We start from the raw sequence: 18,182 nt of genomic DNA, 5'->3' as shown, positions 1-18,182 counted from the left end.
AACTATATTTTTCTTCCAAATCATCTTGACTCCTGGACTCTGTTCGCGCATTTCAAGGCTGCGTTAAGACAATTACTTATCAATGACCCAAGACCAGCTCAGTTAATCCCTACCATTTTGACAATGAGTCATCATAATGCTGCATCAAATGTACATTATACTAGAGGCATTGGAAGACACAATGTAAGTAACTTAATTTATGTCCCCTAATTGCCCTGAACACCTCTGTTAATCCTACAGCTATTGTATGCAGTAATCATGAGCCTATGAACCAGATTTATACTGTTAGCACTGAGGCGGTGTGCCCTAGAAGGAAGACCAGTTTGTGCAGCTCACCCTGCACTATCAGCTCCAATATAAATAACATGGCCAAGTCTACTTCGGAATAACTTCCCAATAAAGCATTAAAAACAATCAAGCAACCCAGAAAAGTACTAAAAATAGCCCATATTAACTTATGCAGCCTGCGAAACAAGGTCCATGGAGTCAATAACTTGCTTGTAACAGATGACATTCATATTCTGACTATCTCTGAAACTCACTTATATAATACCGTTGATACAGTGGTAGCAATACATGGTTATGATATGTATTTAGAGATTATCTAATGTTAAATACTATTGAAGTAATATGGCTACAGGTTCATCTGCCTCACCTAAAGCCCATTCTTGTGGGAAGCTGCTATAGACCACCAAGTGCTAACAGTCAGTATCTGGATAATATGTCTGAAATGCTTGATAATGTATGTGATATCAACAGAGAAGTATATTTTCTGGGTGATTTAAGTATTGACTGGCTCTCATCAAGCTGCCCACTCAAGAAAAACAATTCTAACTGTAAACAGTGCCTGCAACCTGGTTCAGGTTGTCAGTCAACCTACAGTACCAGGGTTTTTACAAACAGCACAGGAATGATATCTTCAACATGTATTGATCACTTCTTTACTAGTGCTGCAGAAATTTGCTTTAAAGCAGTATCCAAATCCAAAGGATGTAGTGATCACAATATAATAGCCATATCTAGGAAAACCAAAGTTCCGAAGGCTGGGCCTAATATAGTGTATAAGAGGTCATACAATAAGTTTGGTAGTGATTCATATGTTGATGATGTAAATAATATTTGCTGGTCTGGTGTGTGTAATGAGGAGCAACCAGATTCTGCACTTGACACATTTACTAATAAGCACGCATCCATTAAGAAAATGACTGTAAAAACGGTTAAATTCCCTTGGATTGATGAGGAATAAAAAAATTGTATGGTTGAGAGGGATGAGGCAAAAGGTATGGCAAATAAGTCTGGCAGCCCAACTGATTGGCAAACGTACTGCAAATTAAGAAATCATGTGACTAAGCTAAAGAAAAATAAAATATACTATGAAACAAAGATAAAAAATATAAAGAATGAGAGTAAAACGCTTTGTAGCACCTTAAATGACATTTTGAGGGAAATAGACAACTTGGCTCCATCATTCATTCAATCAGATGGCTCATTTATCACCAAACCCACTGATGTTGCCAACTACTTTAATGACTTTTTCATTGGCAAGATAAGCAAATTTAGGGATGACATGCCAGCAACACTACACATCCAAGTATATCTGACCAAATTCTGAAAGACAAGAATTCTACTTTTGAATTCCGTAAAGTCAGTGTGGAAGAGGTGGAAAAAATATGGTTGTTTATCAACAATGACAAGCCACCGGGGTCTGACAATCTGGATGGAAAATTACTGAGGATAATAGTGGATCATATTGCCACTCCTATTTGCCACATCTTCAATTTAAGCCTACTAGAAAGTGGGTGCCCTCAGGCCTGGAGGGAAGCTAAAAATCATTCTGCTACCCAAGAATAGAACCCCCATTGCTGGCTCAAATAGCTGACCAATCAGCCTATTACCAACCCTTTGTAAACTTCTGGAAAAAAATGGTGTTTGACCAGATACAATGCTATTTGACAGTAAACAAATTGACAACATCATTTCAGCATGCATATAGGGAAGGACACTCAACAAGCACAGCACTTACGCACTTGACAGATGATTGGCTGAGTGAAATTGATGATAAAATTATTGTGGTACGGTCTTGTTAGACTTCAGTGCAGCTTTTGACATTATCAATCATAGTCTGCTGCTGGAAAAACGTATGTGTTATGACTTTACACCCCCTGCTATAATGTGGATAGAGAGTTATTTGTCTAACAGAACCCAGCGGATGTTCTTTAATGGAAACCTCTCAAACATAATCCAGGTAGAATCAGGAATTCCCCAGGGTAGCTGTTTATGCCCCTTGCATTTTTCAATCTTTACTAACGACATGCAACTGGCTTTGAGTAAGGCCAGTGTGTTTATGTATGTGGATGACTTAAAACTACTGTATACACGTCAGCTATTACAGCGACTGAAATGACTGCAACACTTAACAAAGAGCTGCAGTTAGTTTCGGAATGGGCAGCAAGGAATAAGTTAGCCCTAAATATTTCCAAAACTAAAAGCATTGTATTTGGGACAAATCATTCACTAAACCCTAAACCTCAACTACATCTCGTAATGAATAATGTGGAAATTGAGCAAGTTGAGGTGACTAAACTGCTTGGAGTAACCCTGGATTGTAAACTGTCATGGTTAAAACATATTGATACAACAGTAGATAAGATGGGGAGAAGTTTATCCATAATAAACAATGCTATCAACAAGGCATGTTCTACAGGCCCTAGTTTTGTCGCACCTATACTACTGTTCAGTAGTGTGGTCAGGTGCCACAAAGAGGGACTTGGGAAAATTGCAGTTGGCTCAGAACAGGGCAGCACGGCTGGCCCTTAAAAGTACACAGAGAGCTAACATTAACGACATGCATGTCTTCCGGAGACACCTGAAACCCCACCTCTTTAAGGAATACCTAGGATAGGATAAGTAATCCTTCTCACCCCCCTAAAAGATTTAGATGCACTATTGTAAAGTGGCTGTTCCACTGGATGTCATAAGGTGAATGCACCAATTTGTAAGTCGCTCTGGATAAGAGCGTCTGCTAAATGACTTAAATGTAAATGTAAATGTAAATGTAAATCTCTCATGGATCAAAGTGGAAGAGAGATTGACTTCATCATTACTTGCTTTTGTTAGAGGTGTTCACAAGCTGAATGTACCGAGCTGTCTGTTTAAAATACTAGCACACAGCTCAGACACCCATGCATACCCCACAAGACATGCCACCTGTAACGGCTCTCGTTTGTAGAAGGAGACCAAGGCGCAGCGTGGTAGGCGTACATCATATTTTTATTGACAACGCAAAATAACAAAGACAAAAAAACGAAAGCACACAGTTCTGTCAGGCTCAGATACTAAACAGAAAACAAGATCCCACAAAACCCAAAAGTAAAATGACAATTTATACAGTATATGATCCCCAATCAGAGACAACGATAGACAGCTGCCTCTGATTAGGAACCACACTCAAAGAAATAGAAAACATAGACTTTCCCACCCGAGTCACACCCTGACCTAACCGAACATAGAGAATAATAAGGATCTCTAAGGTCAGGGCGTGACACCACCAGAGGTCTCTTCACAGTCCCCAAGTCCAGAACAGACTATGGGAGGCGCACAGTACTACATAGAGCAATAACTACATGGAGCTCTATTCCGCAACAAGTAACTGATGCAAGCAGTAGAATCAGACTTAAAAGCAGGTAAAAATACACCTTATTGAACAGCGGGGACTGTGAAGCAACAAAAACAAAGCACAAACACATGCATACACACACATGATAACATACACACCATACACACACGTACACATGCATTTTGCAGTGTATATATGTGGAAGTGGAGTATAGGTCTGAGGGCACACACTTAGTGTGTTGTGAATTCTGTAATGCATGTATTGTAATGTTTTTAAAATGGTATATAACTGCCTTTATTTTGCAAGACCCCAGGAAGAGTAGCTGCTGCCTTGGCAGCAGGATCCATAATAAACACAAATAGCTGTCTATTTACAGTTGAAGTCGGAAGTTTACATACACCTCAGCCAAATACATTTAAACTCAGTTTTTCACAATTCCTGACATTTAATCCTAGTAAAAAATGTCCTGTTTTAGGACAGTTAGGATCACCACTTTATTTTAAGAATGTGAAATGTCAGAATAATAGTAGAGAGAATGATTTATTTCAGCATTTTGTTTCTTTTATCACATTCCCAGTGGGTCAGAAGTTTACATACACTCAATTAGTATTTGGTAGCATTGCCTTTAAATTGTTTAACTTGGGTCAAATGTTTCGGGTAGCCTTCCACAAGCTTCCCATAATAAGTTGGGTGAATTCCTCCTGACAGCTGGTGTAACTGAGCCTCCTTTCTCGCACAGGCTTTTTCAGTTCTGCCCACACATTTTCTATAGGATTGAGGTCAGGGCTTTGTGATGGCCACTCCAATACCTTGACTTTGCTGTCCTTAAGCCATTTTGCCACAACTTTGGAAGTATACTTGCGGTCATGGGCCATTTGGAAGACCCATCTGTGACCAAGCTTTAAGTTCCTGACTGATGTCTTGAGATGTTTCTTCAATATATCCGCCTTTCTGGAATTTTCCAAGCTGTTTAAAGGCACAGTCAACTTAGTGTATGTAAACTTCTGACCCACTGGATTGTGATACAGTGAATTATAAGTGAAATAGTCTGTCTGTAAACCATTATTGGAAAAATGACTTGTAGATGTCCTAACCGACTTTCCAAAACTATAGTTTGTTAACAAAAAATGTGTGGAGTGGTTGAAAAACAAGTTTTAATGACTCCAACCTAAGTGTATGTAAACTTCCGACTTCAACTGTACCTCTGCCAACCGATGCTGGCCGTAAAACCACACTCAACAAGATGTATAGGACCATAAGCAAGGAAGTAAATGCTCAACCAGAGGCGGTGCTCCTAGTGGCTGGTGACTTTAATGCAGGAAATCTGAAATCCGTTTTACTCAATTTCTACCAGCATTTCACCTGTGCAACTAAAGGTGAAAAACTCTAGATCACCTTTACTCCACACACAGAGACACATACAAAGCTCTCCCTCGCCCTCCATTCAGCAAATCTGACCATTTCTCTGTCCTCCTGATTCCTGCTTACAAGCAAAAACTCAAAGAGGAAGTACCAGTGAGGCGCTCAATAGAGAAGTGGTCCCATGAATCGGATGCTAAACTACAGGACTGTTTCACTAGCAAAGACTGGAATATGTTCTTGGATTCATCCAATGGCACCGGGTTCATTAATAAGTGCATCGACGTCGTGCTCTCCACAGTGATCGTACGTACATATCCCAACCAGAAGCCATGGATTACAGGCATTTTCCGCACTGAGCTAAAGGCTAGAGCCTACGCTTTCAAGGAGCAGGAAACTAATCCACTACACCCTCCGACGAACCATGAAACGGGTAAAGCGGCAGGGTAGCCATCAAACGGGTAAAGCGGTAGCCTAGTGGTTAGAGCATTGGACTAGTAACCGAAAGATTGCAAATCCCCGAGCTGACAAGGTACAAAATCTGTCGTTCTGCCCCTGAACAGGCAGTTAACCCACTGTTCCTAGGCCGTCATTGAAAATAAGAATTTGTTCTTAACTGACTTGCCTAGTAAAATAAAGGTAAAATATAGATATATATATATATTTTAAAGCGCCAATACAGGACCAAGATCAATTCCTACTGCACCGGCTCTGACGCTCGTCGGATGTGGCAGGTCATGCAAACTGTCACAGATTACAAAGGGAAACCCTGCCGCGATCTGTCCACTGATGCTAGCCTACCAGACAAGCTAAATACCTTCTATGCTCGCTTCGAGGCTAGCAACACTGAACCATGCATGAGAGCACCAGCTGTTTTGGATGACTGTGTGATCACGCTCTCCGTAGTCGATGTGAGTAAGACCTTTAAACAGGTAAACATTCACAAGGCCGCAGGGCCAGATGGATTACCAGGACATGTACTCAGAACTTGCGCTGACCAGCTGGCAAGTGTCTTCTGACATTTTCTACCTCTCCCTGACCCAGTCTATAATACTTACATGTTTTAGGCAGACCACCATAGTCTGTGTGCCCAACAACACCAAGGTAACCTGTCTAAATGACTATCGCCCCATAGCACTCACATCTGTAGCCATTAAAAGCTTTGAAAGGCTGGGCATGGCTCACATCAACACCATATTCCCAGACACCCTGGACCCACTCCAATTTGCATACCGCCCCAACAGATCCACAGATGATTCCATCTCTATTGCAATCCACACTGCCCTTTCCCATCTGGACAACAGGAACATCTACCTGAGGATGCTGTTCAGCGTTCAACAACATTGTGCTCTCCAAGCTCATCACTAAACTGACCCTAGGATTAAACATCTCCCTCTGCAACTGGATCCTGGACTTCCTGAAGGGCCACCCCAGGTGGTTAGAGTAGGCAACAACACATCCGCCATGATGACCCTCAACATGAGGTTCCCTTGAGTGTGTACTTAGTCCCCTTCTGTACTCCCTGTTCACACTCGACTGCGCAACTCCAACACCATCATTAAGTTTGCTAAAAACACGAAGGTGGTAGGCCTGATTACCGACAATTATAAGACATCCTATAGGTAGGAGGTCAGAGACCTGGCAGTATGATGCCAGGAAAACAACCTCTCCTTCAAGCTCAAGAAAGACAAAGGAGCTGATCGCTGACTACAGGAAATGGAAGGCCGTGCACGTCCCCATTCACATTGACGGGGCTGTAGCGGAGCGGGTCAAGTGCTTGAAGTTCCTCGGTGTCCACATCACTAAGGATCTATCATGGTCCACACACATCAATATAGTCGTGAAGAGAGCACGACAACGCCTCTTCCCCCTCTGGAGGCTGAAAAGATTTGGCATGGGCCCTCAGATCCTCAAAAAGTTCTAAAGCTGCAACATTGAGAGCATCTTCACCGCTCGGTATGTCAACTGCTTGGCATCCGACAACAAGGCGCTACAGAGGGTAATGCGTAGGTCCCAGTAAATCACTGGAGCCGAGCTCCCTGCCCTCTCTACCAGGTGGTGTCAAAAGAAGGTCCTAAAAATGATCAAAGACTCCAGCCACCCAAGTCATAGACTATTCTCTCTGCTACCGCACAGCAAGCGGTACTGATGCACAATGTCTGGAATCAACAGGACCCTGAACAACTTCTACTTCCAAGCCATAAGACTGCTAAATAGTTAGTTTGGGTAGCTATTGGTTAACGATTCATCTGCATTGACCCTTTTTGCACTAACACTTTTGACTCATCACATACGCTGCTGTTACTGTTTATTATCATCCTGTTGCCTAGTCACTTTATCCCTACCTATATGTACATATCTACCTCAATTACCTCGTACCCCTGCACATTGACTCGGCACTGGTATCCCGTGAATATAGCCAAGTTATCGTTACTCATTGCGTATTTATTCCTTGTGTTATTATTTTTCTATCATTTTTTTCTATCTTCATTGTTTTGAAAGGGCCGTATGTAAGCATTTCACTGTTAGTCTACACCTGTTGTTTACAAAGCATGTGACAAATAACATTTTATTTTTATTTGATACTTTGGGATTTTGGCAATTAGGCCCTTTACTTCCCCAGATGCTAGTAGAGTCAGATGCTAGTAGATACCCATAGACTCCCAGCCATTGCACTAATGCTAGTTATGCATTGGCTCACGAAACTACCTCTAACTTCCTTCATACTGGACACAGAGACATAAAAATGGTATCCACAAGTTAATCTGACCCTGGGGAAGGGATGCATTGCCAAAATCCCGAAGTATCCCTTTAACGCATATTTCGATTAGTTCACCAAATTATCCTGCTGTCCCTGCTGTATGCTCATTTGCCTGGCAAAGGCTGTGGCGTTCTGCATGCCAGCCTGCTGGCGTTAAACCCAGCCAGCCATCAGGCACACCTGTGCTAGCGTCTGTCCATCGCACATATTGGCACAGGTGCTTTGTTTTGATTGGCTGTGTTCTAATGTTAATGCATCCCTAGCATCGCAGCATTTTTACCAAAGTCCCATGTCCACTTGAAAGCCCCAGGCGTGAAGGGACTAAAGACCTGCTGTGAACATATGCGAAGCCCTTTTGAATTCCAGGCACAAACGAGATGACGTCCGTCTCAGCAGTCTAATTCCATCATCATCATTATTGCTATTATCCCATGTCTCTTTTTAATACAGGGTAATGTATCACCAATAAAGATAAATGAGAGAGGCAGCGAGGAGCTAATTGGCAGGACATGATGTCTGACTCTACACTGACTAAAGTTTACAGTGTTAACTGCTCCCAAAGCTTCAGGAAAATGCAACCTTTGTGTGGCCCAACTTCTCTGTTAAAACCACTGAGGGGATAGATTTTGTCCTCATTGTATTACCTTCTAACTGTGCTATAAAGGTATATTTAACATGCTGCTTTTATGTATTTAAGGGTGGGGAAACGTCAGTCTACACAGTTTCTTGTGTAATGTCATTTTTACATATGGCAGCCCTACTTTTGGTTTGTAGTTTTAATGGTTTTAAGTATATGTATTCTCATTCCACAGTGAGTGTAGTGTTTAGAATTAGTGTGCAGATCCGTTAAGGCACGTGCTGGGGGTCAGGTTGCTTGAGGTAGGACAGGGGAAGTTCAGTCTTAAGCCTGAGACACTTCAAAACAACAGTTCCTGGAATTGAGCTGTTTTATTGTGCCAGACAGAGGCTTGAGGACCTAGCCATTGGACAGTAGATTAGATTAACAGTAATCCTCCATTGGAGACATTGGACACGAGAAGCTGCTGAAATCTTGCCTACCAGTGATACTCACTGGTCTAGTTTATTACAAGTGTACCAGTGTCCTTTGTCTTTCTAAAAAATGTTGTTTTTCTCGTTGTCTTATCCCAGGATGATTGACGTTTAACTGATACACAACTCATTTTCCTATGAATGTTAGCAATTTACACTGAGTGCACAAAACATTAGGGACACCTTCCAAATATTGAGTTGCACCCCCTTTTGCCCTCTGAACAGCCACAATTAATTGGCGCATGGACTCTACAAGGTTTTGAAAGCGTTCCACAGGGATGATAGCCCAGGTTGACCCCAACGATTCCCACAGTGGTGTCAAGTTAGCTGGATGGTGTACCATTCTTGATACACACAGGAAACTGTTGAGCATGAAAAACCCAGCCGCTTTGCAGTTCTTGACACTCAAACCAGTATGTCTGGCACCTACAACCATACACTGTTTAAAGGCACTTAAATATTTTGTCTTGCCCATTCACCATTTGAATGGCACACATACACAATCCATGTCTCAATTATCTCAAGGCTTAAAAATCCTTCTTTAACTTGTCTCCTCCCCTTCACTGATTGGAAGTGGATTTTACTGGTGGCATCAATAAGGGATCATAGCATTCACCGGGATTCTTCTGATCAGTCTATGTCATGTTTTGTACACTCAGTGTATATCAGTGTATTACTTAGCACTTTATTTTGGTACTGTTTCCCACTCACATGTACACTACAGAAAATATTTTAGCTGTCCAGAGAGATCCCCACTGGGGTTACAGCGGTAGTAGCTAGCTACCACATTGAAATAGGAGATCAAACTCTAGTACAACAATTGAAATAGCCAACTGGTTACCTGTCCTCATTCTCCATCAGAAAACATCTCCACTGGACAATAACTCTCAGAACCCTCAGTAAGAGGAAACTCATAAGTGAAATTACAGCAACCTATGCCCCGAGCCTTGATGTCTGATCTGAATCAAAAAATGAAATTAAATGACAGAGTAGAAAAGGCATCCAAGTTCTGCATCAGTTACTTTTCAATTACGACAGGCGAAGCAGAACGAAATTGTTAGTGCCATTTATCGACTATGCTACTCTCTATTAAAGTACAAGTGAAGAAATCCATTCCATTGTGAAACAGCCGGACTATTTTACTATAACAAAGAGTTTCCTTTCTGTCAGATGGCTTTTGTCATCTAGTGTGAAGAAAAGGTACACCAGGCAACACATTGACTGAGACACACTTGTACGCCCACAGACAAATAGAATCAGAGATCAGACCAGATAATCATCTCTGTGGCCCTTCTTCTCTTCTCTTGGTTTCATTCCAGGGGGTTGAGGACTCAATGGGACCTACAGAGGCAGAATGAAAGTAATAGGTGAATGTATTGATTACAATAATGATTGGTTTGTGGAAATGCCATGTCTTTAACTGGAAGTATCTGGAAAGAAACAGCAGGAAAAAAGCTGAAATATTACAGTCAGCTCACTAGAAACCATTTTTCTTGAATATCCCCAGTAGTTTAGGAAGTTGACTTTTATTGTATTTCAAACTATGATTTCCATATGTACAAACACCAAAATAAAGATTCATTTAGATTAAACTTCTGTGATGACAAATGTGTGATTTATCACAGGCAGTCACAATCACAAACAAGGTAATATCCTGCATATCCTTTTGAGCTACAGTAAAGGGAGGACTTTAAATCAGTCACGTTTTGTACCCCGCCCCCTACAAAAAAAATTGAAAAGCATTAAAAAAACATGTTAAATCACTTTATGGCGCAAAGCCTGTCATTTTTTTCCGCTGTCGGGGTTGAGATGCGGGTTTGACTGAATCCCTGCCCATGCCTTTACTGTAGGATATTATGTGTGCCCTGTGTTGATATGTGTACTCTGTCAGTAAATATATATTTAATTAAATTATTTCATGAATGTATTTTACATTTAATTTTGATGAAGAAAGTTTATTCTTCTCTCCATTAGCAAGGTCTTGTGATGGAGCGCGCGGCAAATATCCTGAAGTGATATAGACCAGGCCAGAGTAGCAGAGGGCAGAATAGAAACCCTCTCCAATTCCACTTTATATTTGTTTAAATACTTATACTTAGAGGGAAAACGGTCAACCAATCCAAAGTAAAGGACCAAAGAAAAATAATGTATGTTTTTGTGAGGTTTTTGGAAGACGATATGTGCTACGCTTTACCTGCTTCAAATGTGAAAGATTTTAGACCTCTGCACAAGACAGATTTTGATAATCAGGTGTATCTGGTTCTCAGAACAGAAGAGAATGGTGCAGGCCAGCCGGGCAAAGCACAGATTCTTGCCCTTGCAGGTAAGTTCGCTTCATGTTCTCTTTGTTTTACTGTTTATGCATTGAAATAGTTAAAATGTTTGAAGTGAGACATATCAGAGAAGAAGATACCACAGTCTTCTGTCAAAAACACTAACTTAGCTAGCTAGCTATTAAGCTAACATTGTTCTCGCAATGATGCTATTGCTAACGTTACCTAGTTTGCAAGTTTACAGATATATTTGCTCTCATCACATATGTACATATGAAAGCTACATAGAGTTCTTGCTGACATTGTTTTCAGCTAACGTGGCTAGCTATCTAAACTACCTAATGTATAGCTAGTTAAGTGACATCAACGTTAGCTTGTTTGCTAATGTTAGCTGAGCCAGCCACTCACACATCCAGCTTGCTTACTAACATTGGATACGTTAGCTAGCAATACACAACACTTCGATACGATAGTTAGCTAGCTACGTGATGTGATGACTGTCACTGTCAGTCGACCTTAGGTAGCTAGCTCGGACAACGTCAAGCCAGCTGCATGCAAGTTAGCTCGCTATCAATAAGTATCCAGCACGTCACCGGTTATATCAAAAACATTTCCCCCTACACATATTTGAGTGGAACGTTTTGTTCATGGGTTCACACTTGCATCGTGTAACAGAGCAGCCACAAGTAGCTAGCTAGCCTTTGCACCATCCATAACTATGGTATTTAGCACGATTATTAATAATCCTCGTGTCTGAACTGTCCCTGGGTTTAAATATCTGAATGATCTCAGGTCCCTGGCTAATGTCAATTGAGTGTGCATTGGTTAGGTTTGTTGTTGTTTGAGATTGTCATAGTGTTGCTCGCTAACCCAACAAGATTTCTCTCACAACAGAATTAGACGTATATGCACATTCTATAAACGTACAAAAAAAATCGAAGTAGCTTGAAACTTCACATTTCAAAGTGTTATTGTTGCTATAGCTTTCCATTTATCCAGACTTAAAATGTTTACGTTGAGGGTTAGGTTTAGGCACTCATTCCGAATGGTTAAGGTTTGGGATAGGGTTTAAACAGAAAATAAAAACCAGTGTAACAAAAAAAACTGTCCACGACTGTGATCGAACATGCAACCTGGCTCACTTTTTAAGACATTTCTCAACGTCCTCAGGTCATGGATAGACGTCCAATTTCTATGTCAATCTTGAACGACCTGGCTGAGCTAACCGTATGCCTCTAGGTTCACACTGGATAGTTAGGTATGGAGCGAGATAGCAGCCAAAATGTTGAACATGCTTATCGTAAGGAAATCCATATGTAAATTGTTACGATAGTAAACCGATGTCAAAGCTGACTTGCATACCTATATAACATAGGTAGGCACATGACGTAATGACGCCATGTAAAATTTTGCGTAACACAGCATTCCTAACCTAGCCCACAATGTCTGCTGTGTGGAAGGAGCAGTCAACAAGTTGAGCAGTCATTTGAAAGAGTAAGAACAATTCAGTGAGGCAACTCAAAGGCGAAATCCATTAACGCCAAGATAATGGAATTAATTTTAGTTGACAATCAACCTTTCTCTGTCGTGGGTGATGTTGGGTTTCACGACTGTTCGAACACCGGTACACACGACCAAGTGCGCTATTTTTCAGATGTTTCCCTACCGGAGTTACACAGTAATAGCGTCACTGCTATTGGCTTCACAACATACTATGGAAACCTGTTGGGTCTTTGCATGTCTGAAAAGGCACATGTCAAATAATACTATTTGACAATAACACTATTTGGCGTGTTAAATAAGCTTTTAATTTGACACGTCAAAATACACAGTTCTATTATAGAATGTTGTGTGTTCTGAATTTGCACGTGCAAACCAAGCCGACAACGCCCAGACAGCCTATAGGGAGGTCAGAGACGTGGCCGTGTGGTGCCAGGACAACAACCTCTCCCTCAATGTGATCAAGACAAAGGAGATGATTGTGAACTACAGAAAAGAGGCCCGAGCACGCCCCCATTCTCATCAATGGGGCTGCAGTGGAGCAGATTGAGAGCTTCTAGTTCCTTGGTGTCCACATCACCAACAAACTAACATGGTCCAAGCACACCAAGGCAGTCGTAAAGAGGACACGACAAAACCTATTCCCTCTCAGTAGACTGAAAAGATTTGGCATGGGTCCTCAGATCCTCAAAAGGTTCTTCAGCTGCACCATCGAGAGCATGGCTGGTATTGCAACTGCTCGGCCTCTGACTGCAAGGCACTACAGAGGGTAGTGCGAACGGCCCAGTACATCACAGAGGCCAAGCTTCCAGCCATCCAGGACCTCTATACCAGGCGGTGTCAGAGGAAGCCCCTAAAAAGCTGTACAAAAAGTCTGCAAACATCGGCCACAAACAATGTTTACAATAGCGCATTGGTAATAAGCATTATTTGACCGCAACTTCTGGGGTAGCTAGCTAGCACCAATACAACCAGTCTGAAAACAATGACCAGTAGAAACTGCAGTCATTTTCAATATTCCTAGCAATGATTTAGGAATCCTTGTAAGTATTAGCTAGGTTGCCACTTATTGTTCGCCTATTGAAATTGAACTTCAGTTCATGAAAATAAATAGCTAGCCAGCTTCTTAACCATGTTGCACAAAGCTAACGTTATAAGCAGCCAACTAGCTTCATCTGGCTAGCGAGGCTCGACCGGACCGGGTTATGTGTTGTGAAGCTTGCCATAATAAGGATTAGGCACAATAGTGGAATTTGCGGTTTGCCTTCAAAATTAAAGTACCTCTTTGAAAGTGATGCAGAAGGTTACAGTTGGTGGAATCATGCCATATTTAGAGTAGATGATGTTAAACAAAGTTGGAATGTGAAGCAATAAAATAGGTTCAGTCTACTCGGTGACACCCACAGAACACAACTGTGAAGAGTTTATGCAAATATTGGCGTTGTAGCTATTGTCGTGGGACTGTGACTGTGCGAAATCACCTCCCCAGTTAGCCTATTGAGATGTCTCGCTGAAATCTTCTTACTCTTTCAAATGACTGCTCGATCCACACAGCAGACATTGTGGGCTAGGTTAGGTGTGTTTCATGCTGTGTAGCGCAACATTTTACGTGGTGTCATTATGCCATATACAGTGGGGCAAAAAAGTATTTAGTCAGCCACCAATTGTGCAAGTTCTCCCACTTAAAAGGCAGAGAGGCCTGTAATTTTCATCATAGGTACACTTCAACTATGACAGACAAAATGAGAAAAAAAATCCAGAAAATCACATTGTATGATTTTATTTGCAAATTATGGTGGAAAACTTTGGTTATTGACCAAATACTTATTTATCTCAATACTTTGTTATATACCCTTTGTTGGCAATGACAGAGGTAAAATGTTTTCTGTAAGTCTTCACAAGGTTTTCACACACTGGTGCTGGTATTTTGGCCCATTCCTCCATGCAGATCTCCTCTAGAGCAGTGATGTTTTGGGGCTGTTGCTGGGCAACACGGACTTTCAACTCCCGCCAAAGATTTTCTATGGGGTTGAGATCTGGAGACTGGCTAGGCCACTCCAGGACCTTGAAATGCTTCTTATGAAGCCACTCCTTCGTTGCCCGGGCGGTGTGTTTGGGATCATTGTCATGCTGAAAGACCCAGCCACGTTTCATATTCAATGCCCTTGCTGATGGGAGGCTTTGTTACTTTCGTCCCAGCTCTCTGCAGGCCATTCACTAGGTCCCCCCGTGTGGTTCTGAGATTTTTGCTCACTGTTCTTGTGATCATTTTGACCCCACGGGTGAGATCTTGCGTGGAGCCCCAGATCGAGGGAGATTATCAGTGGTCTTGGATGTCTTCCATTTCCTAATAATTGCTCCCACAGTTGATTTCTTCAAACCAAGCTGCTTACCGATTGCAGATTCAGTCTTCCCAGCCTGGTGCAGGTCTACAATTTTGTTTCTGGTGTCCTTTGACAGCTCTTTGGTCTTGGCCATAGTGGAGTTAGGAGTGTGAATGAGGTTGTGGACAGGTGTATTTTATACTGATAACAAGTTCAAACCGGTGCCATTAATACAGGTAATGGGTGGAGGACAGAGGAGCCTCTTTAAAGAAGAAGTTACAGGTCTGTGAGAGCCAGAAATCTTGCTTGTTTATAGGTGACCAAATACTTATTTTCCACCATAATTTGCAAATAAATTCATAAAAAATCCTACAATGTGATTTTCTGGATTTCTTTTTCTCATTTTGTCTGTCATGGTTGAAGTGTACAGGCCTCTCCTTTTTAATTGGGAGAACATGCACAATTGGTGGCTGACTAAATAATTTTTTGCCCCACTGTATCTACGTTATTTAGGTATGCACGTCAGCTTTGACATTGGTTTTTCACATCGGCGTTAAGCTAAACATCGGGCCGATCCCGATGTTGGCATTTTTAGCTAATGTCGTCCGATTCCGTCTTTGTTCACCGATCTATCGTGCATCCCTAGTACAAACCCTAACTTCACCGACTATGAATGACCATTTACACGTTCAATTCTTACTTTACGTCTCCCTTTACTTGGTTACAGATTGTTTTTATACCTTCAAACTTTTGTCAGTAGTGTAGCATCTGCAAAGGACATGAACCGAATGTCGCTTGTCAAAGTTAGATAGTCAATCAAGGAACTCTAGCCCAGATGTTAGTTGCTTTGCAGCTTCTGGTTTCATTTCCAAAATAAAAGTAGAGCTTGTTTTAGAACTGCATTCGATAATGACGTTATACAAGTAGATGGCGTAGTATAGGCTTGGGCCTTCAGCAAAGGACTTGTGTGAGAAAGAGACACGAGCCTGGTCTTCCAGAGCTGCAAAATAAGTAAATATGATTTAGGCCTATTCTGCTATTTAAATATGCCATGCTGTTGTGTGTTATTTAATGGCCATATAATTGCATGATATATGTTTCTAGCCGCGTTGGAATTCTGTGGTGGTCATGTAACTTAATGATTCACACCTTTTCCAGTATTTGGGAGCACGGACTGTATGCCTTTTATCTGGGGCGGCAGGGTAGCCTAGTGGTTAGAGCGTTGGACTATAAAATAAAGGTAAAATTTAAAAAAATATCTAAGGCATTTTGACTGTTGTATTAGTGAATTCCATTCTGTATATAAGCTTGTGATATCCATTTGCATTGCACAACCCCATCACAGAGGCTATATCAATAAATGAGACAAGACAAAATATTGATAAGTCTTGGCTTTAACCTGTCCTACGTGAAATGGCCAAGGGGTCCCAAATGGTCAAGACTATCTGTAGCCTATTCCTATTGCCAGATCTGTTTACCCTATCAGCCACAGCAAGTGCTTCTTCAACTATTTTGGTTACAATGTATTTAAATGCTATATTTAGAGGCCTGTGAGTTAGGGTCTCTTTTTATTGGGAGCCCTATAATAAAAACAGCACAGAGTTCTAAAATTATTCTGCAGGTATGCCTAAATTTTAAAAAAAATATTTTTGAAATGATAGACTGAAGACAATTTTGTATACGTATTTGTTTATTGGAATCCATATGTAAGACTGTTCTATTCTCTTTAATTTAGTTCCTATTGCAACTCAGACAAATTATAGGATGGATGACATACTGACTGAACTGAATGAACTATTCATTAAATGTTGGAATGATTAGGGGTGTTCGCTACTACTATTGGATGAGTCACTTGAGCGAGAGAGGGAGCAGCACTCGCGCACGTCCTGATAACTTTTTAACAGTTGTAGGTAGGCTATTTAGATTGTGGTTATTCCATAACATGTTAACACGCTACAACTGGGACGAAGCACTGGGAAACGATTTTGGGCGCATTACATGAATTCGCTCTGAGGTGTTTTAAACTGCATTCAAATGTTGACTTTGCTTAAAGAAAACGGTATCAAGCGAAGTGTTTTATACATGCTCAGTTCTTGCGTCTTGGGGACTGCCCGAGTGGAAATTTGTAATGGAAGTTATGGAACTCCCTCGCTTGGTTCTATTTTATGGGGAAAAGTTCTCAATGAAACTGACATTACATGTGTAGAATGATAAGTTTGCTTCTGTTGGCCATCAAGTAGCCTATTATCTTATAAGCCATTGTAGTCTACCATTGGATATAATACAGTGCATTCGGAAAGTATTCAGACCCTTTGACTTTTTCCACATTTTGTTACATTACAGCCTTACTCTAAAATGTATTAAATAAAAAACGTTACTCATCAATCTGCACACTACCCCATAATGACAAACTGAAATAGGTTTTTAGAAATGTTGGCAAATTTATTTTTTAAAAAACAATTTAAAAAAACAACAGAAATAACTTAAGTATTCAGAGCCTTTGCTATGAGACTCTAAATTGAGCCCAGGTGCATCCTGTTTACATTGATCATCCTTGAGATGTTTCTACAACTTGGAGTCCACCTGTGGTAAATTCAATTGATTGGACATGATCTGGAAAGGAACACACCTGTCTATATAAGGTCCCACAGTTGACAGTGCATGTCAGAGCAAAAACTAAGCCATGAAGGGGGAAGGAATTGTCCTTAGTGCTTCGAGACAGGGTTGTGTCTAGGCACAGATCTGGGGAAGGGTACCAAAAAATGTGTACAACAGTGGAGGTCTCCAAGAACACAGTGGCCTCTATCATTCTTAAGTAGAAGTTTGGAACCACCAAGAATCTTCCTTGAGCTGGCCGCCTGGCCAAACTTAGCAGTCGGGGGAGAGTCCTTGGTCAGGGAGGTGACCAAGAACCCTATGGTCGCTCTGACAGAGCTCCAGAGTTCCTCTTTGGAGATGGGAGAACCTTCCAGAAGGACAACCATCTCTGCAACACCAATCAGGCCTTTATGGTAGAGTGGCCAGACGAGAGCCATTCCTCAGTAAAATGACAGCCCGCTTGGAGTTTGCCAAAAGGCACCTAAATGACTCTGACCATGAGAAACAATGGCTTGAATACAAAGTGTCACATCTGGAGGAAACCTGGCACCATCCCTACTGTGAAGCATGGTGGTGGAAGCATCATGCTGTGGGGATGTTTTTCAGCGGTAGGGACTGGGAGACTAGTCAGGATCGGGGGAAAGATAAACAGAGCAAAGTACAGAGAACCTTGATGAAAACCTGCTCAGGACCTCAGACTG

At 41.4% G+C, this 18,182-nt stretch overlaps 2 protein-coding genes across 4 annotated transcripts in view; both read left to right on the top strand.

Moving 5' to 3' along the window:
• agbl4 (AGBL carboxypeptidase 4) overlaps positions 1-18,182 on the top strand; it is a 412,900-nt gene that overhangs the window by 278,041 nt on the left and 116,677 nt on the right. The gene's annotated exons all lie outside the window — the stretch shown is intronic.
• Positions 10,642-18,182, top strand: part of LOC118390992 (BEN domain-containing protein 5-like) — a 30,525-nt gene continuing 22,984 nt past the window's right edge. Inside the window, exons 1-2 of one of the 3 annotated variants that reach the window (XM_052457935.1) lie at positions 10,644-10,933; positions 11,054-11,109. Coding sequence is in view for 2 of the 3 variants with exons in the window: in XM_035781895.2 (XP_035637788.1) it covers positions 10,932-11,109 (178 nt within the window). In the remaining variant the exon portion in view is untranslated. Of the gene's footprint in view, positions 11,110-18,182 lie in introns of all 3 variants that reach the window. The other 2 variants (XM_035781895.2, XM_035781890.2) reach the window with 2 other exon arrangements.

Source organism: Oncorhynchus keta, chromosome 1, assembly GCF_023373465.1.
Source record: "Oncorhynchus keta strain PuntledgeMale-10-30-2019 chromosome 1, Oket_V2, whole genome shotgun sequence".
Taxonomy (NCBI): domain Eukaryota; kingdom Metazoa; phylum Chordata; class Actinopteri; order Salmoniformes; family Salmonidae; genus Oncorhynchus; species Oncorhynchus keta.
Note: the sequence above shows the minus strand (reverse complement) of the source record. Positions and strands in the feature narration are given on the sequence as shown.